General features: G+C 39.8%; 1 protein-coding gene across 1 annotated transcript; it reads right to left on the reverse strand.

Moving 5' to 3' along the window:
• Positions 1 to 1753: 1753 nt before the first annotated feature.
• On the reverse strand, positions 1754 to 13211 carry SSR3 (signal sequence receptor subunit 3). The gene is made up of 5 exons (XM_058730305.1): positions 13032 to 13211; positions 11727 to 11853; positions 7006 to 7104; positions 2754 to 2885; positions 1754 to 2027 (listed from the first exon to the last, which is right to left on the reverse strand). The coding sequence occupies exons 1-5, from the start codon at positions 13162 to 13164 to the stop codon at positions 1961 to 1963; spliced, it is 558 nt and encodes a 185-aa protein (XP_058586288.1). The 5' UTR covers positions 13165 to 13211; the 3' UTR covers positions 1754 to 1960.
• Between the last annotated feature and the right edge of the window lie 4950 nt (positions 13212 to 18161).

Here is an 18161-nt window from a genome sequence, read left to right on the forward strand (position 1 = left end):
TGGCAATTTTCCCCCCTTCTACACAGACACTGACATCTAGTGGCAATTCTCTACCAGCAATTAAAGAAAAAAAAAATACTTGACCCAGCTGATAGTAGACCCTGATGGTTTGTCAAATAAGCAAATGCATTTAGTACACAAATTCCATGCCACCAAACTACTGACCAGTTATTTATCTACAAGAAAAGTTAACATAGTAAGAAAAATAAACCTACATCTTTCACTACTTTGCAAATGACTCTCTGGTAACTTCCCTGTTCGTTCCATATTATCCAGTGACGGTACTATGGATAATAATGCACCAAAGAAAAATAAATTGCAAACTTCTAGAAGCAAGGAGGAAATATAATCCTCAATGAAGACAATGATGATGTAAGTCACTAAGCAAATGTGCTCCTGCCCCTGTCCTCCTTCCAAGTTCTTAGATGTGGGCCTACCAAAAATATCCAATAGCACAGAAGATGAACTTCTGAGGTACACTTTTCTGTAAAGTTATAACAAAACAGCAAATATTTACAACATTCACCTTAAACTTACAAATGGAAACTAAAGATTAAAAGTAAGGTTAGAAATTAGGGATAGGGTATTTCTTTTGAAGTACTGTTTGTTCTTTTGAAATTACTGGGTGTGGTCAAAGTTATAAGAATATGAACCTGTATCACTTGTGATTCTGTAACCTTTCAAGTATTACAGGTTAAAAAGCTTCCCAAACTTCTTCAAATCATGGCACGCACCAGAAAAATTGTAATTATCCCTACACACACTGGTTAAAAAGTGCAAGAGACTGCTCTTGGCTAGACCCAGGGGTGAAGAGGTTAATGTGAAGAGGTTCTGCTCACAATCGATAGGAACCTGTGGACCAAGGGGTCAAATTTATCAAGGTCCTAATGGAAAAATGCTGACAAGCACTAAAACCACCGCAATTCCTTGGAGAGTTCTTAGAATTCTGGAACTAAGACCATAAACATTACTTTGGCCTTTCACACATCAATATTCAGGAAAGTAGTTCTCTACTGAACATTCCTCTAGTGGTGTGAGACCCTAGTCAAGGAACACAATGACTCCAGTCTCTTAACAAGTCAAACCAACATGGTAGTGTTGAGCTGACCTCCCTGGCCACCCAAGACCAAAACTATACAGTGAACAGTATATGCTTTAATCCCACAGGACTACCCTCGTATGCCTGTCCACTATTTTTAGCCTATTGCCTTGGCTGCCTTTCTTCTGTAAGAAAGACAGAAAGAAAAAGACAGAAAGACAGAGAGAGAGAGAGAGAGAGAAAGAAAGAGAGAAAGAGAGAAAGAGAGAAAGAGAGAAAGAGAGAAAGAGAGAAAGAGAGAAAGAAAGAAAGAAAGAAAGAAAGAAAGAAAGAAAGAAAGAAAGAAAGAAAGAAAAAGAAAGAAGTAAACAAACAAATTTTTCCACAAGTTTCTCTTCCCCAAGTTGGAGACACCTTGTTTTTAACTTTGAGTTATTTCAAATCACAAATTCAGAGACTGGTAAACATGAGGCTTCTGTTCAATCCCCAGGGGAAAGGATTCATTCTGATATTTATGGTTCAAAAAAAGTTGTAATATTGTGGTTAGAACACAGAGAACCAGTTATTAACTTCTTGCTACTATTATAAATAACAGCTCAGTCCAGGTTACTGTGACCTCTGACAGATCAAGGAAACAAGTTATTTTCTCCTCTTGTGATTACAGCACACTGCATGACACTTTTTACCTTTTAATAAATGTCCTGGTACTCGGAGTTTCCTTTCCAATTCCTTTAATTTCAACAATCTGTCAAAAAAGAGCCAATACACAAATACTGAATTACATTTTGTTGGGTTTTTCAAACCCTCAAACTGCAGACTATAAAAACATCTTGTGTGTCTCTCACTCTGACCACCCTGCTACTTTTCCATATACCACAGGCCACCCGTAGATATGAAGCCAGGGGGCAAAGCTGACATGGTCTACTTGGAGCCAGTAGACAGGAGGGCGATGAGGCCTGATGAAGCACTTATGGACAAAATATAGTTCCTGTAAAAATTTAATGTTAAGGAAAAATTAAAAGCCCAAAAGCAGTTCAACAAAACAAAAAGAGCCCATCTCTATGGAATGCAGTTTCCCTCCTGACACTATGAAATGACAATGATGTGCAGTCCCATTGTCTGCAAATACAATTTACAGAAGACTATAAAGAATGAAGAGCATTCACGGGAAATGTGACCCAATTTTAAAAAGAAAACACTTGAGCCAGAAACCTAGAACACATGATCACAAAGAAAACATCTGAATTCCATTTAACCTAAAGGAGAAGAGCTAATCAAAGAATATGAGCAGGAAGAAGAAACTTATCCTTTTTCCCCCCAAGAGCAAAGGAAAAAGAAGTCTCCCCCGCCCAGCAGTGTTTTGGCTACAGCTGGCGTGTGGAAGCAAAGAGGCTGTGAAAGTTCAGAGCTACTCTCAGTCACAGAACTGGACTGTTCGGGGAAAACCACTCTAGTATTCCCAGAAGATTCAAGTTGGAAGTGTCTGCTGTTTTATTACATCAAAAACTCCACCTGTTGGGGCGCCTGGGTGGTTCAGTCGGTTAAGCATCTGACTCGGTCTCGGCTGAGGTCACAATCTCATGAGTTCAAGCTATTTAGTGGACCGATTGCCTAGACAGTTTTTGTTTATAGTAAAATACTCAGGCAAATCAAAACCAAAATGAACTACTGCTTCTAGACTTCGAAAAATGCTAAGCAACCTTTAAAAGGATACACTGTGGGGTTGAAGTTCTTCAATATAAAGAAGGAGGCAACAATGACCAAGACCAGGAATAGGGTGTTGTTATAGAAGATGGAAAATGTTGTAGCTTCATAATCGGCAACTTCATTCTTCTTCCACAAGATTCTGCAGACAAACAAATCAAGTTTATAAATATGTATTATAATATTTTATATGCCACATGGCTCTAGTTCACTGTTTTTCCTTAAGCATTCTGAACAGAATGTGTTTTTAATATTTAATTTAATCAGCACTGTGCTCCTTTTCCTACTGAAAAAGGTATTTTACTCTTAATGAAAATAGCTGCTGGGTGTATTACCTTTTCTCCCAGGCAGTTAGAGCTTTGCAGGAAGGGACAGATTAATTATAATTGGCCTGGTTTCATCAACAGCCTAAAGAGACATCTTTCTCTAGGTCCTCACCTAAAACAAACGCCATGATCAGTAGCCAGATGAAGCTTTCCTGGCTGTTTGCTGGCTTGAGACTCTCAATAGCCTACAGATTTCAGCCTTCAATATTACAACCAGCTGTGGCTCACAGAAGCCGACTTCTTTGCAAATGCCGTTAGCCACCTTTAGATAATACAAACAAGTAATCTGCTTGATCATTAGGAGGATTTTTAAATTTTTTTTATTTAATCCACTTTATTATAGTTTATTAATTTACTAAAATTTTATCAACCTTTTCATTTACTTCTTCACACAGGCAGCAGGAAATTCCAGGTGGCCTGTGAATAAGGGAGCCTTTATTCTACCTGGTTAGTTAACTTTGTAAAGCAATTTTTAAAAGGATAGGCTGTGACTAGTAGGATGTGAAATCAACAGGGTGGATTCAACACTCAGGGACAACTGAGTGGGCTGAGACTCACATTAAAAAAAAAAAAATAGAAAAATATCAAGTATACGGATAATTAGATAATTATCTTAGCTAATTATCATTTTTTGAAATATTTGCATATGTGCATGTTTGAGTGTATTTGGTCAAAAGATAAAGTATTTTACTGTGGATCATTATCAAAAAGGCTGAAAGCCATCACCACTGACACTTTATCCTCCCAAAAGATATTATACTATTCCGGGGCCAGATGATCCCCTCCACCAATCCTAAGGATAGCACTATGGCTAATGTCCCTGGCAACTCCTACATTTTATTCACCAAATGTTCTAATACAAAGTCAACAAGCTTGACAGTAAAGGAGTTAAATGAGATAAACTATCTTCATCACAACAAGTTTGTGGTCTCAAACATAAATGCCATAGTTCCTTAATTCTATGGATAGAGTCAACCTAATAAAACTTCTATTTAAGTTTGGGAGAAGTGAAAGACACTACATTAAATGCATAGCCATCAACTCTAATACACTTCCTGATTTCAGAGAGGTTTAAATATAAGTTTAAAAATATATAGGACTTGGAACTGGGAGGAAATACATTATACCATTTTAACAATGATCAAAGAAAACACCACCTCAGAAAGATGCAAAGGCCCAACGTGGTTTAATTCTAGAAAACACTCGAACAATTGCGTGTTTTCAAGACTGTGGCATAAGACCCAAAAAAGACAGGTTCCTTAAATAGGTTACTAGCATGCCTTCACTATGGTTGCTTAGATTATCCTACCTCCATCAGAGCACCTCTCCCTACCTCCCTGCCACGCCCTGACTCAAACCCATCTTCAAAAACAGTCTGGATGAAAGAAAGGGCTCGATCCTTCAGGTTGCCCCTGCTCCCAATATGACCAGGCATGACCAATACGCACTGTATATCAGTGTATACACAGGACTGTCTTGGACAGCCTTCAGAACTTTTTCTACCCCATCCATATCCTGGTTCATTTTGAAAAAAAATGAAGACCCTCAAATGCTGTCATCAGCAATAGTTCTGCCAAAACTTCACTGGTAAGAAATCTAGTTTGGGAGAGCACTTCCAAAGACTCATTTTTCCAAGGAACACTTCCTACAAGAGGAAGACTGAGAACTCAAGAACTGTTATCATCACATAATGATAAATGACAGACCAAGAAAAAATAACACTCACATCCTGGGATAAATGTCAATGAACCTTTGATTCTCCTCAGCTGATCTCCAACCTTGAATGGATGGCAAAGCAGTTTCAAAGTGGCATGGAGTACCCATTCCAAATGACTGTAGATGGTACCTTTGAGGCATACACATCTTAGGCAAAGAGGTGCTAATAGGCCTTCTCTTGAAACAACTTACTTTTGAGGGAGAAAAATGCTAGCTCTTTTTTTTTTTTTGAAAAACACTAGATCTTAGTGAGAGCCTTAGTCCCAGGTATCAGCGTCAATTTTGAGGAGACCTGGGTACAATTTTATCCACTGTGGTTTCTAAGAGATGAATAGTAACAGCACAAATTTCCACTGAGGACAGGAACAGAAACTTTATAATCCTCTGACACTCTGCATTTTATGTATCCACAAAACCTACCCTTCATTCTACTTTGAAATATCTGATCCAGCGAATGGCAAAGATATTTCATTTCCACTTCCAACTCTTCTTCGCTCATAGTGACTGACTACCATGCTGAGAAAAATTCTGAGACATATCCCAGGATCAAGAACACATGCCAGACCAAATCAGGCAAGAGGAGACCCATTTGCCACCTCTGATATAATTCATCACCTAAAACGTACAGAGCTGTAACAAGCACTTTGAAAATGGGTAACTATGATGTATACTCCAATTTAAGAACCACTTTTCTAATAAATACTATAAATTCAGTAAAAAGATTAAAAAAAAAAAACCTAGATTCTCTAACCTCTAACGTTATGCAAAAATTTACAATCAGAAAGCTATGCAGCCAGACCAAATTAAAGCTGCTCCCTGAAAAAAGGCCTTCATTGTCACTATTTTAATATTGTACCCTTCGGAGGGCACATGGCTGGCTCAGTCAGTAGAGCATTCAACTCTTGATCTCGGGGTTGTGAGTTCAAGCCCCATGTTGGGTGTAGAGATTACTTAAAATAAATGATTAAAAACACACATATATATCGTACCCTTCAATTTTTACAAAGGATCTAGGAGATAACCATTTCTATAACGTTTTAGTGGCTTTTCAAAACCACTGTAAAAGACATTGTTCGTTTAAGTTACTCAGCGTCCCTTAAATAAGGACCGACTTGATAAAGTCCTTCCAAGATTCAGTGCCAAGAAGGTTTCTTTTCAGAAGGACTTACATGCTGCTTCTCATCAGAAAATGAAAGTGTAGGACCTCGGACGCTAACCCTGACACCTGGAAGCTCAGAGCGAAGTTTAATGCTCAACTGCTGTAACTAACTCTGAGGTCTTTATTCACCCATCTTTACTTTTAAATGGTTTCTCATCTTTCAAAATTGTACTGTTCTGTTTCATATGCACTTTAATATTGCAAGTCTCCACAAGGTCTTTCTGGAGCAAGGTGGGTTAAAAATTCCATTTCACAAAGCACTTTGCAGACACTAAAATTTAAGATCTATGAAAACCACCTCAACTTGTGACTGTATTAAGCCCATGTAACAACTCTTAGGCACAAGTTTATTCAATCATTCAGAGACTTCTGCTACTCAGCTATTAGACTATTAAGCCTTCTAAGAGCAGTTGGCAGGAAAATTTGAGGGGTAAGGGTTAACAAATGTGGCACAGATTTGGGCAACAGGAGACAAACAGAGTTCTCTCTTTCCCAACCAATGCAGATAACCAAGAACTGGATGTCCCTAGGGAAGCTCAGGAACGGAAATACTACCACCTAAAAATGCTCACACACAATACAATGTAAACTCTTCAGACCCAGAGGGGTGAGGCGATGTGCTCAAGGTCTCACAGCTATCAAGTGGCAGAGCCAACACTGGATGAAGTTCTGCAAGCTCCTAAACTCCAGGAGAGCAGTTACAAGTACAAAGTCTCAAGCCACACTGCCCGTGTTCTTGTTACAGACTGACCACACACTAATTAATCTATGACCTTGTGCAAATTACTCAAGCTTTCTGTACCTGTTTCCTCAAATGTAAAATGGAAATAATAGCCCTACCTCACATGGCTCTTTAAATGAGCTGTACGGAACACAAATAAAAGCATCTGGTGGTAGTAAAAATTCAAAATGTCAGTAACTGTCATTCCATTATATCTTCTACAATATCAACGTTTGACATCCAGCAATTCCATTATCCACATTCTCTAGGCAGAAACCAACACTTATTTTCTACAAAGTATCCCCAGTTTTGATTATCACCAACGTTTTAGAAGTCAAACCTTTCATCCTTTTCCTTTCGAGACATCTTTCTATTATCAGCTTCAGAAAGTTTTCGAGTCACTTCTTTGGAAACTGCATCCTCCCTCTTCTGTGCTACTCTAGAAAATAAAAGAAAAAATGTTTCCACATGCTCCAGGAATGAACATCACACTATCTGAAACACTCTGTACTCATATTTTATATTGGCAACTACATGATACTTTACATTTCAAGAAATAATCTTGACAGAAAATTCCAAGTTTATTTTATTATAACAGCCAAATATAGTAACAGAATTCAAGTATTTTATTATAATAGCCAAATATAATAGAATTCAAGAACTTCTGAAATATAGTTTTGAATTCTGCTTAAAAGGGTAATTTTCCAGGGCTCTTGGGTGGCTCAGTCAGTTGAGTGTCCAACTCATGATTTCTATCATGATCCCAGGGTTGTGGGATGGAGCCCTGTGTAGGGCTGTGCACAGAGTAGGGCCTACTTAAGATTCTCTCCCTCCCCCTCTCACCCCTCCCCTTGCTTGCACACTCTCTTGCTCTGGGTGGGTGGGGGGGGGGGGGAAATTTTCCAAAGTTTAGGTATTTAATGGGTAAACAAGTCAAATGCATTTATAAATTATTGTAACCCCATTTTGTTTATTTGTTAAATTTATTTGTTCAACAAATAAATTTGGTAAGGTATTAGCAAATGATATAGGATTTCAATTCCAGTAAATAAAACTAGGCTTAAAAAAAACAAAGGAGAATTAGGGAAATAACACCTGTAACATATTAAAGTAATGCTTTTAACTCCACTCCAGAGTCTAATTTCACTAAAAATGATACCACATGAGGGATTAACCATAGCACATGTAATTAAATGAACCACTGGTTGTATCAAAAGATAATATATTATCAGCCAGAAAAGGCTAGAAGTGGTATTCAAAAGATCAGATCAGGGGTGCTTGGGTGGCTCAGTCAGTTGAGTGATGGACTCTTGATTTCAGTTCAGGTCATGATCTCATGGTTTGTGAGTTCAAGTCCTAATTGGGCTCTGCACTATCAGTGCAGAACCTGCTTGGGATTCTCTCTCTCCCTCTTTCTTTGCCCCTCCCTACTCATGCGCTTTCTCTTGCAAAAAATAAATATTAAAAAAAATTTTTTTAAATATCAGATCAGAATCTTCAGTGACAAGTCAAACAAAAAATTAAAATGTATATTCATCAGAAAATCTTTAAGGTGAACTTCATGAGATTGCTAGTGAAAGAGAGGATAAAATTTAACCTATGATAAAATGCAAAGAGCCTGCCAAAGTTTATGACATGTAAATTCAATATGGTATATTTTTGATAATATAGGAGACACTGGTTAGCCATAAATATAGAAGAACTGATATAAGCAAAATATACCAACAGTCCCACTATGAAAATGTTCAACATGATACGGAGATGTATTAAAAGCAACAGGATGTGGAACATAGGAATCTGTTCACTCTATGTTCAATTAATTAATCCCTTGTTACTGTGCTATATTTAGTTCTGGTCAGTGTATCAAGGAAAGATGTGGAGAAATTAGGATGGATCCCTGAAAAGAAAGCCCAAGACCATTCAAGGCAATAGTTCTCAACATTTCTTTAACCACAGGGCTTCTGGGATACAAATTAAACACAAATTCCCAACTTCACTTGATTCATTATGTAAAAGTCCTGCTCTTAAGGGCAGAGACTCTGATCTCTGAACCTCTTTAGCAAACCAACTTCAAGTGTTTCCTGAACTTCACATAAGACCACTTTTTCTAAGGCCAGCTGATAAGAAATGGATGTGGTTTACAGCAGAAACCTTTCTGAGATGAACAGAAAGAAAAAAATACACACAAGTATGTGTGTACACACACACACACACACACCATCAGGATGCTAGGACACAGGAACAAACTATTTGCAAAAGAGTTAGCTACCTCCAAGTGTCTTTAGGACAGATCATCTGTCCATAGGACAAATCATCTCAAAGAGACCAAACCAGATTAACCAGTTAATTTCTCCTCTATATTCACCTAACAAACATATAACAATCTGTCAGGTTTATTATAACTCAAGAAGAAGCTCTATTCTCTTAGGGCTCTTAAAAAATAAATCTCACGCACCACTGAATGCTCTGAAACAAAATGAGGGTCACTCCAGCGGCCCAGCAATCAGCCAAATGAGAGGACCTGCAAAATCAACTGTTTTTCTTCTATTATTTTTTATCTATTTTAGAACCTCTCCAGAAAAAAAGAAAAATACCATCTATTCAATTTTTAATTTTTTGTTTACATTTATTTATTTTTGAGAGACAGAGCATGAGCAGGGGAGGGGTTAGGGTTAGGGAGACACAGAATCAGAAGCAGGCTCCAGACTCCGAGCTGTCAGCAAGGCTGACAGGGTCTCGAACCCAAGAACTGTGAGATCATGAGCCGAAGTTGGACACCCAACTGACTGAGCCCCCCAGGCGCCCCCCATCTATTTAATTTCTTAAAGAAAAACATCTTTGCAAACATTTTAAGTCATTCCACCTCAAAAAAAATTCCTACAGGCTCTCACCCTCAATGTCTCTGACATTGCACATAAACATTTGTTATGTGCTCAACACTATATACTTAACATATTATCCGTGTTATCATATTTAATCCTCACCATCTATGAGGCACCATTAGTATCCCCATTTTACATCTCAGGAATCCAACGACTAAAAAGATGAAATGTGTGCCGAAGGCTATATATTTAAGAACAGCAGAACTGGGGGGCACCTGGGTGGCTCAGCCAGTTAAGCATCAGACTCTTGATTTCGGCTGTCAGGATCTTACAGTTTGTGAGATCAAGCCCCGTGTCCGGCTCCACACCAGCGGCAAGGAACCTGCTTGGGATTCTCTCTTTCCCTCTCTGCTCCTCTCTCTCAAAAATAAAGAAATAAAGTTACAAAACAAAAAAACAAAAAAACAAAAACAAACAAAAAAAACAACAACTGGGACTGGAATCCAGATTGTCAACACATAAGCTATCTTCCCTCTCCTACAGACAGCTACCCATACTCTGCCTCTTCCTGGGTCTTTGAGCTTTGATGCACCTTGTAAATCTGTAGGAGTTTCAATGTGAGTGGCAGGATTTAATATTAAATCAAAACTACAATTAAAGAAAACAATTCCACTATGAGAGAACCTATGAAATCAAGGCAGTAAGTCACTGAAATTTTACTGAGCTGGGGCGCCTGGGTGGCTTGGTCGGTTGAGTGTCCGACTTCGGCTCAGGTCACGATCTCACAGTCTGTGAGTTCGAGCCCTGCGTTGGGCTCTGTGCTGACAGCTCAGAGCCTGGAGCCTGTTTCAGATTCTGTGTCTCCCTCTCTCTGTGACCCTCCCCCATTCATGCTCTGTGTCTCTCTGTCTCAAAAATAAATAAAAACGTTTAAAAAGAAAAATTAAAAAATAAATAAATAAATAAATAAAAAGAAACTTTACTGAGCTAAATATACCGTTACCTGTTGTAAGGGACATAAAAGACATGGCAGTGGCCCTTAAGAAGCCTAAAGCAGAAATGAGAAGGTAAAAAGACCATTAATTTTAATTCCAAAAAGGTTAATGAAAAATAATACCCAAAACAAGTCAAAAGATGTCAGGTCTCAAAGAACTGAATTCCAAGGACATCACAAAGCATGGGTCATACAGGGTGCCCAGGTCTGAGGCCTTCGCTATCCACAGATGGCCACACCTCACGAGAAAGACAGCCCAGAACAGCAGAGGCCAAGGTGGGCTGAAACCGGAATGGCAGTTGGTGAAGAGGGCTGCCAAGCAGAAAGATGACAAAGATGATCACTCTGCTGGTCTAGCAGAAAGGCAGTCATACAAACTTGAGCTCCTATGGGTCCGGAACAGCAGCAGAAAAGCTCTTGAAGCCACTTTCAGCCACTGAGACCATTTCTGGGCTTCTTACAATAAATCCCTGTTAATTAAGATCATCTAAACGTTTCTATTCCTTGTCACCCCAAGCCTAACATACGGACAACAAACTTAGAATTCATATTATGTGTGATCCTAAGATAGAGGAAATAGGAGACTCTTTTACATTTTCACACACTTAGAAGAAAAACTGTAATTAGCATTAAATCTGTCAGAGTTTAAAAAAAAAAAAAAAAAAAGACCATTTCTTTCATGTCCAAAAGTAGTACATGGAGAACTCAGAACTATTCTTTGCAGAAAGAATTCCATTTGGCTTCAGAAATGTTAACTTACTTGTGGTTTGTTTTTCTGATGAAATTTACTTATTTTGAGAGAGAGAGAGGGTGCGCATGCATGAGGAAGGGGCAGAGAGAGGGAGAGGGGCATCGAGGAGAGAATCCCAAGCAGGTTCTGCTGAGCAGAGCCTGATATGGGTCTCAGTCTCATGAGGGCAAGATCACGACCTGAGCCTATGTTAAGAGTCACACATTTAAACAAGTGAGTCACCCAGTTGCTCCTGTTTTTCTGATAAACCCCATGATTAAGGCTAGTGCTTAACTGTTCGAATGTCTCCCTCAAAACCTACTTGCGTAACAATGTCAGAAGCATGGTCTCTGCTTCACTTAATAATTCTTTATAGCATTAGTATGCCTTCCCCCCAGCATAAACAGCTCAAATTGATACTTCTTGAAAACAAGACATACAAATGGTCTTTAAGACATTCTTCTATATAAAAGTGCAACATGTAATATATACTTCAACTTGAGAAATATACTTACTTGTGCTTGAGAACAAATTTCACATTTTTGTATGCAAAGGCTACCAAATAAGTGCTTACTAGGGTCATCACACTATAGAGAACGGCAGACTGAATAAGATCCATATGCCATATTCGCCAATATAACCCTGAATTAAGATAGAAGGGAGGGGGTACAAAAAGGAACAAAACATTACCACCCAGCTACAAAGGCCTGCTCAATTAATTACAGTTAAGCCTATAAAATACAGTCCAGGTTAGGAAATCCAATACGGTCAGTATATGTGGATCTTTAGAAGTGATAAAGTTACAGTCTCAAACTTTCCCAGCTCAGAAAACTTTAAAAACAGAACCTTCCCATTACTAGTCCAAATGAGATTTCTGCTTCTTCTGAAATGAGAATAAACTCAGGAGCAAAAACAAACAAACAAACAAAAATCACAATTCACACTTCCCGTTTCAATCAGCAGGGTATTACTATCCTAAGTATACAGCTGTTCCAAACACCACGTGCAGTCCCAAGCCATAGTTTACATGCTGACGTGGCTATATGAAATCAAGGAGGCACAGAGCTCCACGACACGTTAAAGGCACGGTGGGATTTAAAAGGACGAAAGAAAATAAATCTCGATTTAACTGCCTAACAAACGTGCAAGCAGGAGGAGAGACAGGAGATTCAAATCCGGGAACCCTGAGCTATAAAACCAACTTTGCCCAAGTATGCAAAGTTCTTTCATCGAAGTGAGAATTCTAGAAATGACCTAATAGCATTAAAAAGTTGAAACCATTTAGAGCGCGGGCTCTTGGCATTGGTCCAAACTCTCTCACCAAATTAGGCAAACGACGTTCAGCAGTGTGAAGTGTTTCACCTAAAGCTACAATTCTCGGGTCGAAGGTTAATGCGAATCTGACTCTCGCCTAATTCGTTAGTTTTTCCAAAATAATTAACGATAAAGTTTTAAAGCTCGTAACGGTAAACAACTGTGTGTGGGGGGAGGGGGGAACAGAGCAGGTCATTTATGCATGTAGCACAAAATCTTAATCCGGTCGTTTCCAGATTAGGGGCCGCCATCCCAGAACTAATGAATCACAATCTCTGGGAGTGGGTTCACAAGGGACTTTCCTGTGATGCCGCCCAGCCCCGTCCCCGACGAGAACACTGAGGCCCACAGAGGCTACACGCTTTCCCCGTGCTCTGGGAGAGCTGGAGACAGCAGTGGGCTAAATGCCCCAGCACTCACTCCCGCCAGTCCGCCGGGCCCTGCCACGTCCCCGCCCAGCCCGACCCGCTGACGGCCTGCCCGGCCCGCCAGTTCCCGGCGCTCACAGATGGGGATGGCAGACACGATGAAGGCGTTCCCAAAGAAGAGCGCGGAGGACTTGGCCGAGAGGTTGCGGCTGAAATCCTGCAGGAGCAGGTCCTCCTCAGATTGCTGCTTGGAGCCGCCTTTGGGAGCCATGGTGGAGCCGAGCCTCGAGCCTAGAAAGGCCGAGCTGGCTAACGCCGCTGGCACCGCCTCCGCGGTCGCCTTATCCACTAACGACCCGTCAGCGCTAAACGCGGAGGCGGGACTCGGCGCGGAGCGGGAGCAAACTTCCCCAGGATTGGCCACCGCTATGTACGTTTCCCGGCGTGATTGGGCAAGAGGACCAGACTTCCGTATTCCTGGCCAGCCCCTTGGCTAGCCGGCTTCCTAAAGAAGGACGGGATTTGTAGTTTCGTGGGTGCTTTTTTTAATGAGCAAAACTTTATTGCCATTCCACTTCACAGGTGCCGTCACGCTTTCCAAGTCATTGGCGTTACAAACGAGGAAACTATTCTGGCCTCGAGTCATTCAGCCGGTCATGCAACAAACGTATACGGTTAGTATCCTCTGGGTATACCCAGCACTGGGGCACTGGAGGAGGAAGAGGAGAAAGATTAAGTATGGATAAACACGTGTGAAATCCTTTCTTCTTTGCACATCCATTCTTTCATTAAATATCCTTAAAATCCTATGACATGCACCTCATTGTCCTCATTTTGCCGGTGAAGAACCTGAGGGTGAGAGACTGGCCGTGCTAGTCACCAGGGAGTAGTTGGCTCTTTTGAACAAAATAACAGGCTACCTTTTCATGAAAAAGAAGGCACTGTGGCTTTTAAGGAATTCGTGGTCTCACTGATGAATATTTAAAATGAGTCCAATACATTTACAAATTACTACATTTTTATCACTTTATTTCGACTCAATCTTTAGAGTAATATGGTCTCCGCAGCCATGCTAAATGAAACATGATGGTAAGAAAAGAACATGTTAGCTAGACAGGCCCACTCTGAAGCTCAGAAAAAATGAATATGCCTATTAAAACAGGTAGATACCATTTTTAACTCATTACATTATCACTTTTTCTTTAAAAAATACTCAACCACTTCATACATAGAAAAAACTTTCATCTACATTACTAGCATCAGACAGACTTCCCCAACCTTCAGCTTCCCTATCAACAGGTAAGCAGATCTTTCATCTAAACTTTATCCAAATTGCAGTTGACCTCCACGGTTTGCATTCTAATGGAGCTTTCTGTCTGTAACTTTTCAGTCTATTCTCTATAGAGGTACCCTAGTGAGTTTTCCTGAAATACAAATCTTTCATGTAAATGCCAGAAGTGTTCATCTAATGACTTTTTCAGAAACTTAAAAGTATTCATTTAAAAATACCTGCATGGGATGCCTGGATGGTTCAGTCCTTTAAGCATCTGACTTTGGCTGAGGTCATGATCTTAGATTTCATGATTTCTAGCCCTCAATCAGGCTCTCTGCTGTCAGCTGGGAGCCCACTTCAGGTCCTCTGTCCCCCTTTCTCTCTGCCCCTCCCCACTTGTGCAAACTCACAATCTCTCTCTCAAAAATGAATAAACATTAAACAAAATTTTAATAAAAATAAAAATATCTGCACTATGTCCTTTTTAAATGGTAAAATGCTCTTTTTTATGCAATGGTGATGACAGAGAAGAAACTTATTTCTCTTCAACCTACTCCCCTCTAAGTTTTTTCTATTGAAGTACATCACACCATTTTTCACACCCATTTGCTTAGGCTAAAATGCTAGTTTTCAACACTAATTCCTTTCTTTCCCTCTCCATCTGTGACCAATTCATCAGCAAAACCTTTTGGATCTGTGTAACTAGATTTCTTGTTTGTTTTTATTTTTTTTAATGTTTATTTTTACCAAGTTAATTAGCATACAGTGTAGTCTTGGCTTCAGGAGTAGAATCCAGTGATTCATCTCTTACATATAACACTCAGTACCCATCCCAGCATGTGCTTTCCTTAATGCCCATCACTCATTTTCCCCACTCTCCCACCCCCATCAACCCTCAATTTGTTTTCTGTATTTAAGTCTTTTATGGTTTGCTCCCTGTTTTTATCTTATTTTTCCTTCTCTTACCCTATGAACATCTGTTAAGTTTCTCAGATTCCACAGATGAGTGAAATCATGTGATGTCTGTATTTCTTTGACTGACTTATTTCACTTAGCATTATACCCTCCAGTTCCATCCACATTGTTGCAAATGGCAAGATTTCATTCTTTTTTTATCACCCCGTAGTATTCTGTTGTGTATGTATGTGTATACACACACACACACACACACACACACACACACACACACATACACATATGTGTGTGTGTATATATACACTACATCTTCTTAATCCATTCATCAGTTGATGGACATTTGGGCTCTTTCCATAATTTGGCTATTGTTGATAGCACCACTGTAAACATTGGGGTGCTTATGCCCCTTCAAATCAGCATGTTTATTTATTTTTGAGAGAGAGAGGGAGAAAGAGAACTCAACCAGAGGAAGGGCAGAGATAGAGAAGGAGACAGAGAATCCCAAGCAGGCTCCACACTGTCAGCACAGAGCCTGATGTGGGGCTCAAACCCATGAACCTTAAATCATGACCTGAGCCAAGATCCAGTTGGAGGCTTAACTGACTGAGCCACCCTTTTTTTTTTTTTTTTAGAACACAAGGGAGTGGGGGACAAGGGGCAGAGGGGAGGGGAGAGGAAGAGAGAGAGAGAGGGTGAGAGAGAGAGAAGCTTAAGCAGGCTTCATGTTCAGCATGGAGCCCATCACAGGGTTTGATCTCAGGATCACAAGATCATGACCGGAGCTAAAATCAAGAGTTGGAAGTTTAATTGACTGAGCCACCCAGGTGCCCCTTTTTTGCTCTTTATAAACCAAGGATATGAGAAGATAAAAGATAAAATCAGAAAACTATAAGATCAAAAAGGACAAAAATCATCAAGGTATTTAAAGGAAAAATCAGAAGAAAACAAACAATGATGAAATTAAAAAGAATTATACCTGAGAAAAATATTTAAACAAAATAGGAAAGATAAAAGTTTGAAATGTTAAGTAGATAAAAAAATGTTAAAGTTGAAATGATCAAAAGGAGCTGAGAATTAACACACTTTGTAAACCAAGAATAAAAACTAAAGATAATAAACAGAAAAGAATCTAAACTAGTAGGAATTTAAATTTTTTATAGGGGTAAGGTAAAGAGATATGTAAGCAAGATGCTTATGACAGAGAAGGTTGTTTGCTGATGGGAACAATGAAGACATAAAAATAGCACCCTTGAAGTAGTGGAGCAGTGTCTTCTACCAAATGCAATCTAGTTCTTTTTGAAGAACTGCAAAATCTAAGGATCATCTGTATATGGCATATGTGGCAATGGCACATTGGACAAGCAGAGTAACAGCATGCTGAAGAACAGAAAGAAGGGTAGGCAAAAGTTCTATGCAAAGATCTGCGATATATTTTGGCCGTTTCAGTACAGTTCAACTCTATGAGGGAACCAGATGGACTTGATTCCATACCATCTTGATTATAATCTGTGACTTTAGGCTTAACAGTTCCTTTGTATTCCTTCACACTTAGATGGGGGGGGGGGGGGAGGGAGGGAAGGAGGGGGAAATTTAAAATAGTATCTATTGCTGGGAGGAATATGGATAACAAATGTCTCTTGTCCACTACTGACGGCTTTCTGGAAGAAAATACAACAAGTTAAAAAATAATAGACTTTTCTTGTAACGGCCGCTGCAAATTGCCTAGCCAGTAAAGAAAAACACAGCTTTCACTGGGACCTTATGAGAAATAACAGACGACTCATCATGGGCTACTCTGGGGTACGAGTGGAGAGGAGGAAGACCTCTATTATACGAAATCCATTTGAAATGCAAATCTCATCATGGAAATGATTTTTGAAAGAGGAGATGATACACTTATTGGTTTCTGGGTATAATATTTTAAAGTCCCACCTGAGAGATGATTTACTCAGCCAAATTACATATTTCAGGCACTGGTATGTGATTGAGTCATCAGTTCATCTATTCATTCAGCAAAGATTTATTGAGAAGCTACTATGTGAAAGGTACTGTTCTAGAGCCTAGAAAGATCCAAATAACAATCATAATTATGATTATAATAACCAGTGTTAATATATTGAGTATTATACATCCAGCTCTATGCTAGGCTCTTCGTATGTCATCTAATTTAATTCTTCCAGCAACACTACGAGATATGTGTTATTATTATCCCTATTTCTCGGATGAAGAAACAGAGGCACAGATTGGTAAAGTAGCTTACCTAAGATCCCACAGCCAGTAATTGGTGGAGTCAAGTTATGAACCCCATGCAATATGATGCCAGTATGCACGCTCTTAACTACACAGAAGCTCTGGCCTCCTCTGTGCCAGCAGAATCTCAAGATGTAAGTGCCTTCCCCCCCTCCCCCACGAAGCCCTTTTTTTTAGCAAACAACCAAGGGTAGTTTCTTGTGTGCCAGTTGCCATGCAGAGTCATGTCTCACTGCACCTCTGGCCAGCACATCCTTGCATAAATAGGATCATGCCCCTAACACATAGGCAAACCTCAGTGAGCAAGCCTGGGCTCTCACAGTGGAGTCTGTCTCAAGGAGTGTGAAAATAAGATCTCAGGAAGAAACACGATTGTTAGAGGAGTACAGAAACAGAGCCAACTAAGAAGAGATGGGAACTGTAAACCGTAACTCACCAGCAGCCATAAATTAAAGAAAGGGAAATTAGAGAGATGCTCAAAGGGCCTCAAGGCTTTCTCATTTCCCTCTGTAAGCCTGAACAACACTACCAACACCTGCAGTGAAGCAAAAACACACTTCAGGGCACCTGGGTGGCTCAGTCAGTTGAGTGTCTTAACTCTTGGTTTAGGCTCAGGTCATGATCTAAAGGTTGTGGGATGGAGCCCAGCATCAGGTTCTGCGTTGACAGCACAGAGCCTGCTTGGGATTCTCTGTCTCTCCCTCTCTCTCTGCCCCTCCCCTGCATGCTCTCTCTCTCCCCAAATGAATAAATAAACTTAAAAAAATTAAAATAAATTTATAAATTTATAAAAATAAATTAAAAATAAATTTCACTTTGGGGCGCCTGGG

Source organism: Neofelis nebulosa, chromosome 5, assembly GCF_028018385.1.
Source record: "Neofelis nebulosa isolate mNeoNeb1 chromosome 5, mNeoNeb1.pri, whole genome shotgun sequence".
Lineage (NCBI taxonomy): Eukaryota > Metazoa > Chordata > Mammalia > Carnivora > Felidae > Neofelis > Neofelis nebulosa.